Source organism: Alligator sinensis, unplaced genomic scaffold (assembly GCF_000455745.1).
Source record: "Alligator sinensis unplaced genomic scaffold, ASM45574v1 scaffold169_1, whole genome shotgun sequence".
NCBI classification, from domain to species: Eukaryota; Metazoa; Chordata; order Crocodylia; family Alligatoridae; genus Alligator; species Alligator sinensis.
This window is the reverse complement of record NW_005841924.1, coordinates 2,280,340-2,294,338: the sequence shown is the minus strand read 5'-3', so window position 1 is coordinate 2,294,338 and position 13,999 is coordinate 2,280,340. Positions and strand designations below refer to the sequence as shown.

Here is a 13,999-nt window from a genome sequence, read left to right as displayed (position 1 = left end):
GGCACAACCGCACCCAAATGAGGGCACGTGGCCCTAGTTGTTCATGAAAAAACTGAGCTTTGCACTGAAAGGAATGGGCTAGAGGAGAATGGGTATGGCATGTGATGCATTCCTGGAGATAGTAAGGAAGGAGAGGTCTGATTTAAGGCAGTGGTAAGAACACAGAGGTGATAGTTTGAAGAGCTATGCACAGTTCTTTGCAACTCCTCCAATATTAGAGGACAAGAAAGGAGAAAGGCAGAGTTTTGTTAGTTTTTACTTCTCTGTGTATTATTAGGGCTCCTCTATCTCAGAGGTCTGAAAATCATGGTTTCAGAACCTGACAAATGCACCATTTTTCTTCTCAGAAAATCAGCTAAAATGTCAAAATACCTGCAGCATGAGGGCGTGTGGAGAATGAACAAAGATAGATGGGTTATCCTTGGGTGAGGATTCTAAACAGAGCTGTGCATCTGTAGCCCTTGGATTGTACATGAAAGCAATTGCACTGGAGAGTTTGCCATCATACAGCAACATTTTGTGATGCTCAGCAAGAAAGAGATCACTTTCTGCCTTGAATTTGAATGTTCCCTGGAAAGGTGGAGAAAGAGGGAGGAAAAAGAAACACATTAAAAACTTACTTGCCCAAAGGGACAGTCATTAGAAGCAACACAAATACTGATGAAAATCACAGGATTTCTCCTCCTCAACTCTAGCAATATGCAAGAAGAAAACAATCCCACTACGAATATTTGTAGTTCAGGACTGATTTTATAGTTAGTATTGTATAACTTCTTTGCCCCAGAATGACACTACCCACAAGGGAAGGGAAAATATTTTACACTTCTCCTTTAAATGAAAAAAACTTAAGTAAATAATACTGCCTTCTATTAAAAATGTTCACTCAAAACACTGTTTAATATTTGGGATAGAGATGGAGTGGGGACCATTCTTCCATCATGTGTTTGTACAGCTCCTAGGGTGTATTGCAATCTGCCTAGAGCCCAAAGCTACTACAATAAAGATAAGTCAGTGTAACAAAAGTACACCTCAGTAGTAGCCTTGCTAGTCATTTTTTCCTCAGTGTGTTGAATTAGGCGTTGAGATACTAGCCTGCATAAGGAAATGGATCTCAAAGCAATTAATATTTAGCTTTCTATTCACTTAGTACATAAACAGATAAATGAATAATACCTAGTTAAGAGAGAAGAGTTACTCCATATGAGCTGCTGCACAGTAACTGGATTGTGTATTCACTCAAACCTGTGCTAAACAGAAGCTAAAACCAGGGCAGTTTATATCTGAAACAATTGCTTTACTATCGCAGGATAGAAAGAACAAATAAAACAGTTACCCCACATGATGAACTAACCCACAGTAATTTCCCCCTTTAATCTGATATATAATTTGTTCATTCATCCTTAGACAACAACTTCCCTCCCTATTATCCTCTCTCCCAGCAATAGAAGACTTTTGCCCATGCCCATCAACAGAAGCAGGAACTGAGAAATGAAAAACGGAGATACTTTTTGTTACTTATTTTAACCTAGTTTTAGCATCAAATTTACTAAGTTACTGTTTGAAGTGGTGTTTGTTTAAAGCATAGATAGCCTTTTTTGACACCAGCAACCATGTCCATTGTGTTGTTTCCACTGGCATACTGAATTTGATTGGGAATTCAACAACTTCATGTCCATAACAAACATGTCTTATTTATTAGTTTTTTTTCTTTCCTCTTTTAAGTATTATAATTAATAATTAACCGATCATTAATTAATCTATAAATATATGTAACAGTTTAATAAACAGAAATTGCCTGGTAAGGAAACTGGTACATGCAATTGCCATAGAAATTTCAAAAACCTCCAGAAATTGATTAAAAGAAATCTTTCAAAAGTTATTACTTCAACTCCAAGATACCTTGTATCCCAGCCCAAGCTGATAAATGGCAAAGATCTGAGCAGCATTAAGAGCCTCACTGAAAAGGTAAACAGCTGTCATCTGTCCACAAAACACTCGATTGGCATCTGCTGTTTCTGAAGAACCCAGGAAGCATTTATCAAATGTCTGAAAACAGAACAGAGAATCAAGTTACACTAAATAAAAAAAACAAACGAAATAAAAGTAAAATAAATAATCAAATTGATTGAATCTGAACTACGTAAGTATAAATCAATCACGTAGATATTTATTAATGTTAGGAAGATATTTTATTTTATCAGGATAAACAATTTTTTAGCAAGTATAAGGCTGGTTGCTCAGGTCCATAACATTTTCATAAAGTTACATGAAAAATTTAATATTTTTTTTCCAAGAGAGGTTATTAAGTGGATATTTTTTAGATTTAAACAAATACAAAACATTTTCTGCTATTTTAGGTATTAAGCAATTCCTGAAATTTGGGGAAAACATATTTTATATTTACTAATACAAAAATAAGATATACTTAACAGTTTTAGTGTATTCAAACAAGGATGTAGCTACAAGAACACATGTGGAAGACAAAAAAAAGCAACAAAAAACCCCCAAAGAAACAAAAACACTAAACTCTTAACTAATATCTAACATCAGAGAAGTCAGATAACTCATTGTACAAGGATAAGAGTCTTATTAACAGGACTCTTTTCTCCCATGTTTTAGAAGAGCAAAAACTAGACAATGGAGAGTAGGAAAGTTGTGACAATCTTCCTGTTCTCCTATGAGGCTAAATCTTGTATACATTTAAACATATGCAGAACTAATTTGTGTAGTAGTGAATAGACCACTTATTCGCATAGTGCAATACAACTATTTAGGCACTTGCAGAATCAAGCCTATTGGGTTTGCTGACAATCAAGAGTATTGGGTTTGCTGACCATCGAGTCACAGATTAAATGACATATATTACCAGCTACAGAGATGGACAATGATGGAAAGACAGATTAAATTATGTTGAAGGATCCCATTAAAGCAAGACAAAAATCCCAAAACACAAAACATTTTAAAAACCTATCACAGCAAGGATATCAATGATGGGTGAGTGAAATGGGATGTATTAGATTCAGATTCAACCCAAATTGGGACAGTGATTCAATTTGTTGATTCGGATCATTGCCCCCAATTCAATTCAGCCGAATCCGAATCTGAAGATTCGATACTGATTCGGAGAATCAGCATTTCAGTCATAGACACAGCTTTAAAAGTTTTTTCTACATATCTCAAGGTACCAGCATGAATGCTCCAATGCTAGCTCGGATGGAGTGTCCCACAGGAGCACGACGGGGCCCCCCACGTGCTTGGCAGCGAACCCGGAAGTGGACTGGAAGTACTTCCGGGTCTGCCGGGGAGCACACTGGGGCTCCACCCCTGCACCCCCGCAGCTCGCAATCAGCTGCGAGGAGACCCCGGGTACCTCCTCAGACCCAGGAGGCAGGGGGGACACAGGGGAGCCCCCTCCAGCATGCTCCCCAGTGGACACAGAAGTGGACCGGAAGTGCTTCTGGTCCTCTTCTGGGCCTGCTGCTGAGCACGCTGGGAAGCCCCTGCAGTCCTGTGAGATGCTCCACCTGCCCCAGCATCACAGTATTCACAAGCCGCCTGGTACCTTGAGGTATGTAGAAAAAACATGTAAAGCTGTGTCTATGTCCGAATCTCCAAATCTTTCCGAATTGATTTGGAGGGTTCTAATTCAATTCAGAGACAATAAATAGTCTCCTGATTTGATTTGATTTGGATTCAGAGATTTGGCCACTGAATCTGGCCAAATCTCTGTCGAATCGAATCAGGGACCAAAGCTTTGCACAGCCCTAATATCAATGTTTAACAATATTTTTTTAAATAATAATAACAAAAGTTGTTGCTATTCCAAATAAAGTGAAATAATGCAAAATTAAAGTTCCTTACATCACTGGTATTGACAAACCACGTTATTTCTCCATATGATGCCAGTTCCCCATTCACATAACATCGAAGTTCACTGTTCTTCCAACGGTTGTAGATGTGAACTATAGTAACCATATACCACTGAATAATAAAAAAACAACTGCTGATATACTGAGTCTTTATAAGAGTATGTTAAGTTAGATCATAGAAAAAAAAACGTTGTTATGAATTCAATGACTACTAACAAGTTTCTTTATGTTAAAAAAATGGAAAAGATGAAAAGTTCATTGCTGGCCTGGTCTAACTCACTGCACCCAAGAAAATGTCCAGTCACCCTATGACAAACAGTTGTACGATTTTAGAGAGATATATAACCACAACTCAGAACTTTTCTTTTGACAGCATGATGAACACTATTTATGTCAAAACCTTGGCAAAAGACTATAACTTGATTTGTTAATATGTTTAAACTTTGTTTCACTTAAGATTTACAATAGTTCATCATCCCCTGATTCCAAAGAGCTGCAAGGATGATTCAGAAGTTTAAAGAATCTCAAAGGAGTATGTGTCAAATAGTCAGAAACAGAATCCATATTTACAGCAAGGGATTACTGATAAGGGATTCCAAAGGAAGTCTGGAAGAGGCCCATTCTCCCACAACATGTTTACAACCTTTTCTGCAGAAACACTGGAATAACACTTCATTTGACAAAGCAAATATTTTTGCTGGCCTGTTAAATATGCAAGAAAACCTTAGACAATAACAATGTCATTTAAATTGAATCATGACATTCTACAGACATTTTTTATAAAATATGGGGCTAACTCATAACAATTGTGAGGAAGACAGTTTCTGGATAATATGACTAGTTATAATCAATGTGATGAATTCTCTTATGAGCTGTCTTTGCTTCACAATGACTTGAAAAAAACAGATTTTCTATAAGGCAGACTAAGGAAAAAATAGCATGTTTGGAAAATAAGTTAAATAACATACATTCACATTTTATTAAACCTAAGTTGTCTAAACAAGATGCTAAGTGGTGTTTAAAATGTGTTAGCTGGTTGTTGCTAGCCTAAAGAGAACAAATATAATCATAACCTCTAAGGACATGTAGCCAATAGTCCACCAGGAGAAAATCATAGCCTGCATCTTTTACCCAGGTCCTTCGTAATCTCAACCATACAGCCTACATGTCTAGAAAGTAGATTCTTAAAACCAACAGGCCAGAAATTAAAAAAGGAAAACAGTGGCATGCATCAGGAAAACAAGCAGAGAACTGAGAGGAACCAGCATTTGGCCCATGGCAGCCTGAGCAATCCATCACTTCTGCTGAAGACTTAACAGAACTTGTGAAGGAAAGAGAGAGAAGCAACTGGAAAGCAGCAGTAAGTTTGAACAGAAGTAAGCAAGAAAGATAAATTCATCTTAGAATATTCAGGACTGCTATATGTATTGAGACTAACTAGGGATAGATTATGCAGGACTTAATTCCTTTTGGTACATCTGCAGTTTTTCTATTTTGCTCCCTCTCACACCCTCTTCTGTTCTTTTTTTTTTTTTTTTTTTTTTTTTAAGGTCCATATGCTGGTGTAGTTTCAAGTTTAAACATTATAGCTAGAATCAGCCCTATCAAATTAAGCTCTATTAATCCAGTGAACACCGTACACAATAACCAGGAAAGTTCATTTATACTTCCCCAGTAGGTTCTCAAATTCCTCATACCCGTTAAAACCTTCCTATCTCTCCTACAACTTCTCATAAATGCCAAAAGTCATGTGGAAACGCACAGGCCAAGATAATCAAGTTATCCTACACAGGACAACTCAGACAGCTAGCTTATCCTAACTCTCTACTACTAACTCGTTTGACATTTGTGATTTTACTCTGTCATTACTTTTCAATAAACTGCATTCTCCTTTTAGGCTTGGGTAAGAATATAAACGACAAATATTAAAAGGGTAGACTACCGTATACATTTATTTCTTTAAGCTTTACTTTTTAAAATGGTTTCTGAACACTACAAAAATTGATATAGATGATCGTTTTCTCACATTGTTAACTGTTCTTTTACACATGTATGTAGTAATTAGCAGACAGAGTAAAAATGTTTCCCAAATCTGTCTCAAGGGGAAAAAGAACAAGTGCAACTAATGCCTAATTACATACATGTACTGATGCAATTTATGGTTCTTATTTTACCATATTAACTCACCTTCTGTGGCTTGAAATCAAATTTCACACAGTGCTGGAAACCTTTTCCTTTTGATTTTATTGATGTCACAATCAAACAGCCTCCTACAAAGTGAGCAGAATAACCAAGTCCTTTGTTTGTGCGAAAACTTAAAAGAAAAAAAAAAGTTCTGTGAATAACTGAAGCTAAATGTGCCAGTAAACAAAAAAAGGCTTGTTTTGTTCAATCTAAGTAAACAGTATTAAAATGGATATAAATGGAATATCAGAAGTACAAGCTTACACAATACATACCAATATAAGTAAGGCTTATCCTTATCCACGTTGATATTGTTTACAGGATCCATTCTTAACCAAGTGTGAAAGGTAAATCCATTCTGGTAGGGCCACTTGGCTATAGGAGGTAAGGCAATAGCCTAAAGAAAATAAATTAACATAGCAAGATTAAACAAAAATAATCCTTGAACCATGAAAGTGGGCAAGGTGCAAGCTAGGTACGTACTATTTCACATGGCCAGAGTCCTTTTTCCATTTTTAAAGATTTCATCATACAAATGTGCATAAATCAGTATAATGAACCATGGGAAAATGAAATATTTTACTGAAGAAAATTAAAAATAGTCTAAAAACGCAATTCTCAATTTTCTGCTAATACACAACAGAACAAGTAAAATGTACACACTTATGATCTCCATACTGTTGTCATGCAGCACTGCATTCCAAAGACAAAAGATAACAAACTCATTGTGGAAGGAAGTCAGGCAAGGAAATGGAAGTCTCTAAATTTTGCCTGAAGAATTCCCTTATCTACAGACTAGTCATGACTAGTTTAACCTTACACAAAGTAAAGACACAAAACTACTACAGCCCTGATTTAGAAAAATGTAACACAATACCTTCAGCCAAAAATCATCATAAAGAATACAGGACTTATATATTAGCTAGAAAGCTTGTAAATTACAAACCACATGCTCGTACAACAACAATTTATATAGTGTTAGATTCTTTGTTTGAGTAGTTTTTATTAACCATTACCATTCACTTTTCACCATTTTGCTTCACAGTCTTGCAATATAAATTTCAACTCAGATTGCCATAGTGCTCTGATCAAAGATGCTGTCCAGACAATCAATACCAATGAACAAAAACATCAAAGAACTTGAGTGTCGCCAGACTCCTTATTATACTCCCAAGCTCTGTGCAGCTATCCTTGCCCAAATGCAATGCTATAAATCCTTCTCTGCAGCAATAACTAACTAATCAGTCTATGTACGTCTCAGCCCAATATATGTACACACACACACACACACACACACACTTTTAGTGCCTATTAATACTGCAGTTGGTTTAACTTCCCTACAAAAATTTGATTCCCATTTTTTTTCCAAATAAAGAAATTATTATTATATTGAGGTTTCTCATCTGTTCTCAGACATTCACCATATACTGAAAAACAAAAATAAAACAACAGAAGAAAATAGTAAAACCATACACAAGTAGCCAAAACAACATGTGCCTGTTACAGATTTGCATTACACTTAAGGTTTCAGGAATATTGCTGTTTTATTTCTCACTCTCTTAAATCTTCATTCAAATACATTAAACACAACAAATATTCAACTCACAATTAATGTTAAACCACCAGGTAGTAAGAAGTTGCATGCATGCATAAAATCAAAGTAAGATAATAGGAACGAGAGATCTTTTTACAATCTGGAGTCATATTTTCAGTTATAAATTTTATTATTTAGAAAAAAATATATATATTTGCTGTACACAACAAAAGATTTTAAAAGATTTAAATGATTCAAGACAAGTTTTGAGGCACTTGATCTTCACTGAGGAAAGGCTCCATAACTTTTTTTAGTATTTGATTTAAAAATAAAGCACACATCTGTATGGCAAAAATGTACATGGAATAAGTATATACTGTGCCATGGGTATAACAGTATTTTTTATAAGAATAAGGAATATGACAATCAAAATATTGCTATATGTGGAACAAGAACTGCACACCAATTTTTTTTTTTAAAGATAGCCACTATATAAATAAATCAGTTCATAAATAATGAAAAATGTAAACAGGAGCTTGCCCACTTTCAATTTGGTATATTCTTGAGGCACTTTTGGGGAAGTCTTAGAATATACAAGACCGATTCCTGTGTACACTGGGTACAACGAAGGTAGTAAGGGACCATCTCCCCTACTACTTATCCTTGTTGCTGCTCCAGCTCCACTCCAGCCCAGGACATAAGGGCAAACATGCTCCAGCCCCAGCCCAGCCTGATAGCAATGGTGGCAGGGGCATGACAGTTCTAGCTCCAGGGCCCAGCCAGAGCAGCTGCCACTGCTACCAAGCTGGGCTGGGGCTGGAGCATGTTTCGGGTGGTGTTTTAGCCACAGCCAGAGCAACGATAAGTGGTGGGGGAAAGGTCGGGGGGAAGGAAGGGGGACAGAGGGAGTAGGAAAGGGAGCAGGAACTGCAGGGAACAGAGGCAGTGGGGTGGGGGGGCAGGAAATAAAGGTGTGGAGAAGCAAGGGGCAGGGGTCAAGCTGACTGACTCACCCACTACAGACCCCTCTATCACCTGCCGCTCCGTCACTGAATTTTCCCACTGTAGTAGTGGGGGGATTAGTTAAACCACAACCCTACAACAAATATATTCTAGACATGGAAAATTATAACAAATTTAGAATATATTTTTTCACATTAAAAAAAATATTATAACATCTATATTTATATTATATTTTCCCACATTTTTTCTAGAATCTAATTATTGGGGGGAGGGGTCAGGGTTGTCTTGGATTCAGGTAAATACAGTACTGACATTTGTTCCTAGTCTAGCCAGGACTGTTTGCCTTCCCATAAGAGTAACACGTATATAGTGCTAGTATATTATTAAAGCTTGACGTAGTTACCAGAGAGCAAAAAAACAAATACCTCACCAAAAATGTCATCTGCAGGACAAAGACTAGGGTGCATAACTGTTGCACAGAACAATAAGAGTCAAATGGGAGCAAGAGATTAAAAAATAAAGCCAGTAAAAGCAAGAAGACAGCAAACAAAAGCAAAATAAAGCAAAATAAACCTTGACCAATAACTACTTACTGCAGCACTTTTCCCGGGAAAGTTGAAGAAGGCATCAGGTCCATATTTCTGGGGCATGTGTTTTAATACAGACAACAGCTTGCCAGCATGTGGTGGCTATTAAAAAAGTTATTACAAATATCAGACATTATATATAACATAAGTAAGGTAGGTTTAAGCATACAAGAGGATGAATTTTGTCATGTTTCTAATCCTTCTGTGGACAAGCACTAGGCCATTATTCAGCAGAATAATATTCAACAAACAGTTATCAATACAAATTTTATCTTCATATACAGCAGTGTTTCCTAACCTTTTCCAGACCAAAACACACTTACATTAATAACAATTTTCTGTGGCACACCTGTTAAGGCGTTTCCCATCCTCATACCTACTGTAGCTCATTGCCATGGCAAAATTCTGTCGCATACCTGTTCATTTCTGATGGCACACTTTTGTGCCACGGTACATTGGTTGGGAAATGCTGATATAAAGACCACTGCTGCTTCACCTATGGAGTAACAGTAATCTCTGGACACTTTACATCACCTACAATATACACAAATACTACAGCTATAGGTGCCAGACAGTTTTAATTTTCTAAAGGTTACCCATCTGGCCCAAAATTTTGTATGACTGACCTTTTCGAAAGCACCTTTTTCTCCTGCAGAAAGCAAAAGCAATCCCTTTACCTCCTTCAGAGTTACCACAATGGAGAATGGAAGCAGATATACTTTTCCTCTTTTAGGAAGAGAAATGTTTAGCTTAAGTAACTCAAAAACCCTACTAAAACTTTAAATTTCACATGTAGGTTCACTGAAAGCTAAGTGTAGTATGAGCTTAAAAAGAATTTCAATTTTTTCAGGTATTAAAACCCCCACAAAACAAACAAAAAAACCCCAAACACCTCTCATGCATCTACACTGAAAAAAGGGAGATGCATTGTGTTTTAAGTTGATTATGCATGTTCAGCACCATATTGCTGCTGGGTAACTTTTGCTGCACATATGCATTTTGTGTCTTTATAAAAGGGTTGAGTTTAAGATTTATGGTGCTGTGCAACTCCCTAGAAATGCAGCTACGTTTCTTTCTTCCTCCTCTCCTCTATACTGGGTCTTTAATAAAAGAAGGAAATTAAATTCAAACAGCAACACAAAAAAGTCAGGAAATGAAAATGTTAACATTACAAAGAGACTCTTCCCACAACCAGTGAGCACATGCAGTGTTTATTATTACATTAGATATTATATTTACATAGTATACACAGTATTTTATGGAGCAAACTAAAATTCCAGACCTTCCAGACCTATTATTTTAAAAGTTTTACTTAATTGTGCTACTTTAAAAATGCGCACTCAGATTTTAAATAAATATTTGTCTTTTTTTCTAGACTGGGCAGGTTATTTCAGGTGTTATAGCAGCAGGATTAAAAAAATAACTTTTCTAATTAATTTGTGCAAATCTTAAAGCTGTTGCAATTTCCATACAAGCAGAAGCTCTGATGGTTAAGAGCTCAGTTAGAAAAAGAAAGCACATTTGGTAGCATCTGGATTAAACAAGAAAACTGACTGTTGGGAGGGTTTCTTATTCTACTCAGAGTAGAATTAAAAAACAAAAAAACAGTATGGTAAGACTTTTTACCAGCAATCTACCAGCAAGTGATATTACAGGTTTACCTTCTTTTCAATTCTTGTCAGAAATTCCTACTGCACTAACAAAATCAGACGTTCTCTTTACCAATCAGTGAAAATGACAGACTTCTTGAGTTGCATATGCAAGCAACTGTTTTTAAATCTACCTCTTTTAAATGTCTCCATTTTGGTTTTTTGGGGTTTTGTAATAACCCCATTTTTACTTAAGCTTCACATTTGGGATTGTTAAAAAAAACAAAACAAAAAAAAACCAAAACAGAAAGGTTCCTATTTTCACCACATAATTTCCAAGTGTATTTATGGAGGCATGGGTGAACAGTTTAGCAGGAGGACACTGGATTATATCAGTACACTCCTCGAGCTACCAAACTATAAATCTGATTAGTACCTTAATCACAGTTTTAGACCTTATATTTTATTATTTGTATACAAAAAGATCTCTGTTGACAGTGGTAGGCATCCTTACATGTTTGACAGCTTTAACATTTAGTTATCAAAAAAATATTACAAAGGTTAGCCTTTTAGCTAATAGAAAATAGTAAGAAAGTATAACCAATACTATGACAAAGTTATTTACCCATTTTCCTTTTTCCCCTTGAAGTTTGCTGAAGAAAAATTTTAGCTCCCGAACTGTCAAGTTATAGCTAGCCAGCACACCCAACATATCAACTAAGAGATCTGAAAGAGAAAAAAATAAAATAAAAGCACGTATCTGTATAAGATAAAATGCAATATCAAGAAGAAGAAGAAGAAGAAAAGTGTCTCAGTAAGGTTTATATAAAAAGCCAAGAATTTTTAGCTCAAAGTACTCTACTGCCATGTGAACTCTTACCTGCAATCATGTTATCAGCTTTACCAATCCTCTGGAGCACTTGTTCAACAAGCCCAACTTCTGTGCAAACTTGCAGATTGCGTATACTCTTCTTCAGGATTGCTGTAAACATGCTCCATACCTCAGCCTGGCAAGTGCCATCACATTTATCCAACAGATCTACCATGCATGTAATACCCTCTCCTTCTTGGATAATAAAGTTCATTTCCAGATCAAAATGGCCTCCTACAAGCTTTGAGAAGGAAGGAAGAAAGAAAGAACACTAGTGACAATCATTTCAAAGGATCTTCCTAAATGATAAATTTGCCATGGAAAATAAGTATGTAAATTTCCCAACCACATGTGTTGAAAGGTATTCAGTGATAGTGGGATTGGATTAGGATTAGATTAAAACAGATTGGGTGGCCACAGGACTGACTTCTATTAATTCTCTCCTCTGGGTTCACTATTTCACTGAGTAACCTTGAAATGTGTGACCTTTCTATGATTTAGTTCATTCCTTTGGTAAACATGCTCATGTAAAACAATCCTGCTGACAAGAGCTCACAGAAGCCTGCTGAAAAGAGCTCACAGAAGTTTTGATCTTTAAACATTAAACCTGGCTCCTAAAATACTAAATAAAACATGCAACTTAGCTTTGGTAACTAAAGATACTACAGCATTTATTATTACTATTTTGTTCATTTTCAAGTTACAGAACAAACCCCATCCCCCCCAAAAAAACCCAAAACTTCTTTCATACATTGGAGTGACCATTAATAAATATAAAGCACTGGTTTAAGCCCACCACAGGACTCGATGATTCCCCATACAGATCTATTAATTAATTTTCCCCCAGAAATGAAAATGTTCAGGTCTCTAACAGCCCTTGCTTGAATGTACCACACATTAAGTGGTTTGTGATATATTAAGAGGGAATAGTTGCAGGGTAGGCAAAAGAAAGGTGGGACCACACACACACACTAAATTTGCATTTATGACGAGCTAAAATTTGAATTTCATTCTCATTCTAATTAGGTCCTCCTATTTCTAAACTTTCCTATCGAGTTAGAATAATATAGATACATATAAAGGCATCTTATAGGTTATACCGGTCACTGTAGATCACCTGTGTACCACTTGCACGCATTTACAAGAAAATGTCTAAACAAAAAGGAAAAAAGCTTATTCAGTTTTATTGAGTTCTTGTTCATTTTGATGCATGTCCATGTCATGACCCAAAGGGTATGATGTTGTGTGTGCTTCGGCACTGCAGAATTATTTCCCACCACGAGGAGCTTTCTTTGCACGGTGCAATTCTCAGTTGCATAGAGACAACCCCGGTGCAAAGGAGTTACCGCCACCCGTATGTAAATTTGTGTCCCACTATTGGCTGTTTCTAAATTATTCCCACGTGGCAGCTAGCGATTGGCTTGCTAGCCGTATAAGAGGCTTGAGCGGTTTCCACCCAAGTTGGAGGAGGAGAAGGAGGACTTCACATCTCGTGAAGAACTCTAAGCGCGCTGCGGAGCTTAACGAACCCAGCGTGTGCCTTAAGAAGGATATAGGGGCCTGATCAACCTCTAGCCTCTCCCCGTCGCCGCCTGATCCCTCGACGTACCCTTCCCTGCGCGCTCGTGGAGAGTCACCTTTCAGACTCTCATCGTGGTATCCAGAGCTCTTCTCGGGTTATTTTGTCCGGTTGATTTGACGGGCTCACGGTTCTAGAGCTCTCAGCCGGCCTTGGACCAGAGTTCGCGGTTAGAACTCTTGTCCACTCTTCTTTTCTATCTGTAACTGCAACGCAAGCAACTTTTCCTGCCTGCACCGTGACCATCTACGGTGTAAGTAAAATAATCTTTAATCAACCTCTACGCGTCCGTGCCTAATTCTAGTCCGCTGTGCCGAATTCCCCGACCCACGTGCCAGGGCTGCTGGCCACAGCCCACCGCGCGCCCCCGAAAGCCTCGGACCGCTCCCAGCCCGCACAGTCCAAACAATAGATTTTTTTTCTTCCCATTCAACTTTCCTAAGAAAATGGGAATGTCTCACTCAGGAGATACACATGGAAGTCAAGTATCTTGATAATTTTTTTTTTTTTTAGTGGGAGATGTGCAAGTCTGAAAAGTTAAATCTAAAAAAAAATTAAGAATCAATTGGGAAGAAGAAAAAAAAAGAACTGCATCCTAAAGATCACACATCTCAAAGATTTACTCCTTAAAAGAATCCTTCAGATTTCAAACATGTTTCCTTTCCGAAAAGCTATACTATGATGAAAATCATTCCAAATATTTTCCCTTGCTTTCAGAAACCAGCAGTTCCATTCATTAGATCTGATGGTGAAGTATATTAAATAAAGCAGAATTTGTTGCCCTTATGCTTAAGTCAAGCACTGTAATCATTGTAGAATTTCT

The 13,999-nt window shown here is 37.0% G+C and overlaps 1 protein-coding gene across 1 annotated transcript in view; it reads right to left on the bottom strand.

Moving 5' to 3' along the window:
• LRBA (LPS responsive beige-like anchor protein) overlaps positions 1 to 13,999 on the bottom strand; it is a 621,066-nt gene that overhangs the window by 525,577 nt on the left and 81,490 nt on the right. Inside the window, 8 exon segments of the mRNA XM_025198536.1 lie at positions 373 to 570; positions 1,900 to 2,046; positions 3,862 to 3,981; positions 6,057 to 6,183; positions 6,329 to 6,450; positions 9,144 to 9,239; positions 11,352 to 11,452; positions 11,607 to 11,838. Of these exon segments, the coding sequence (XP_025054321.1) occupies positions 373 to 570; positions 1,900 to 2,046; positions 3,862 to 3,981; positions 6,057 to 6,183; positions 6,329 to 6,450; positions 9,144 to 9,239; positions 11,352 to 11,452; positions 11,607 to 11,838 (1,143 nt within the window).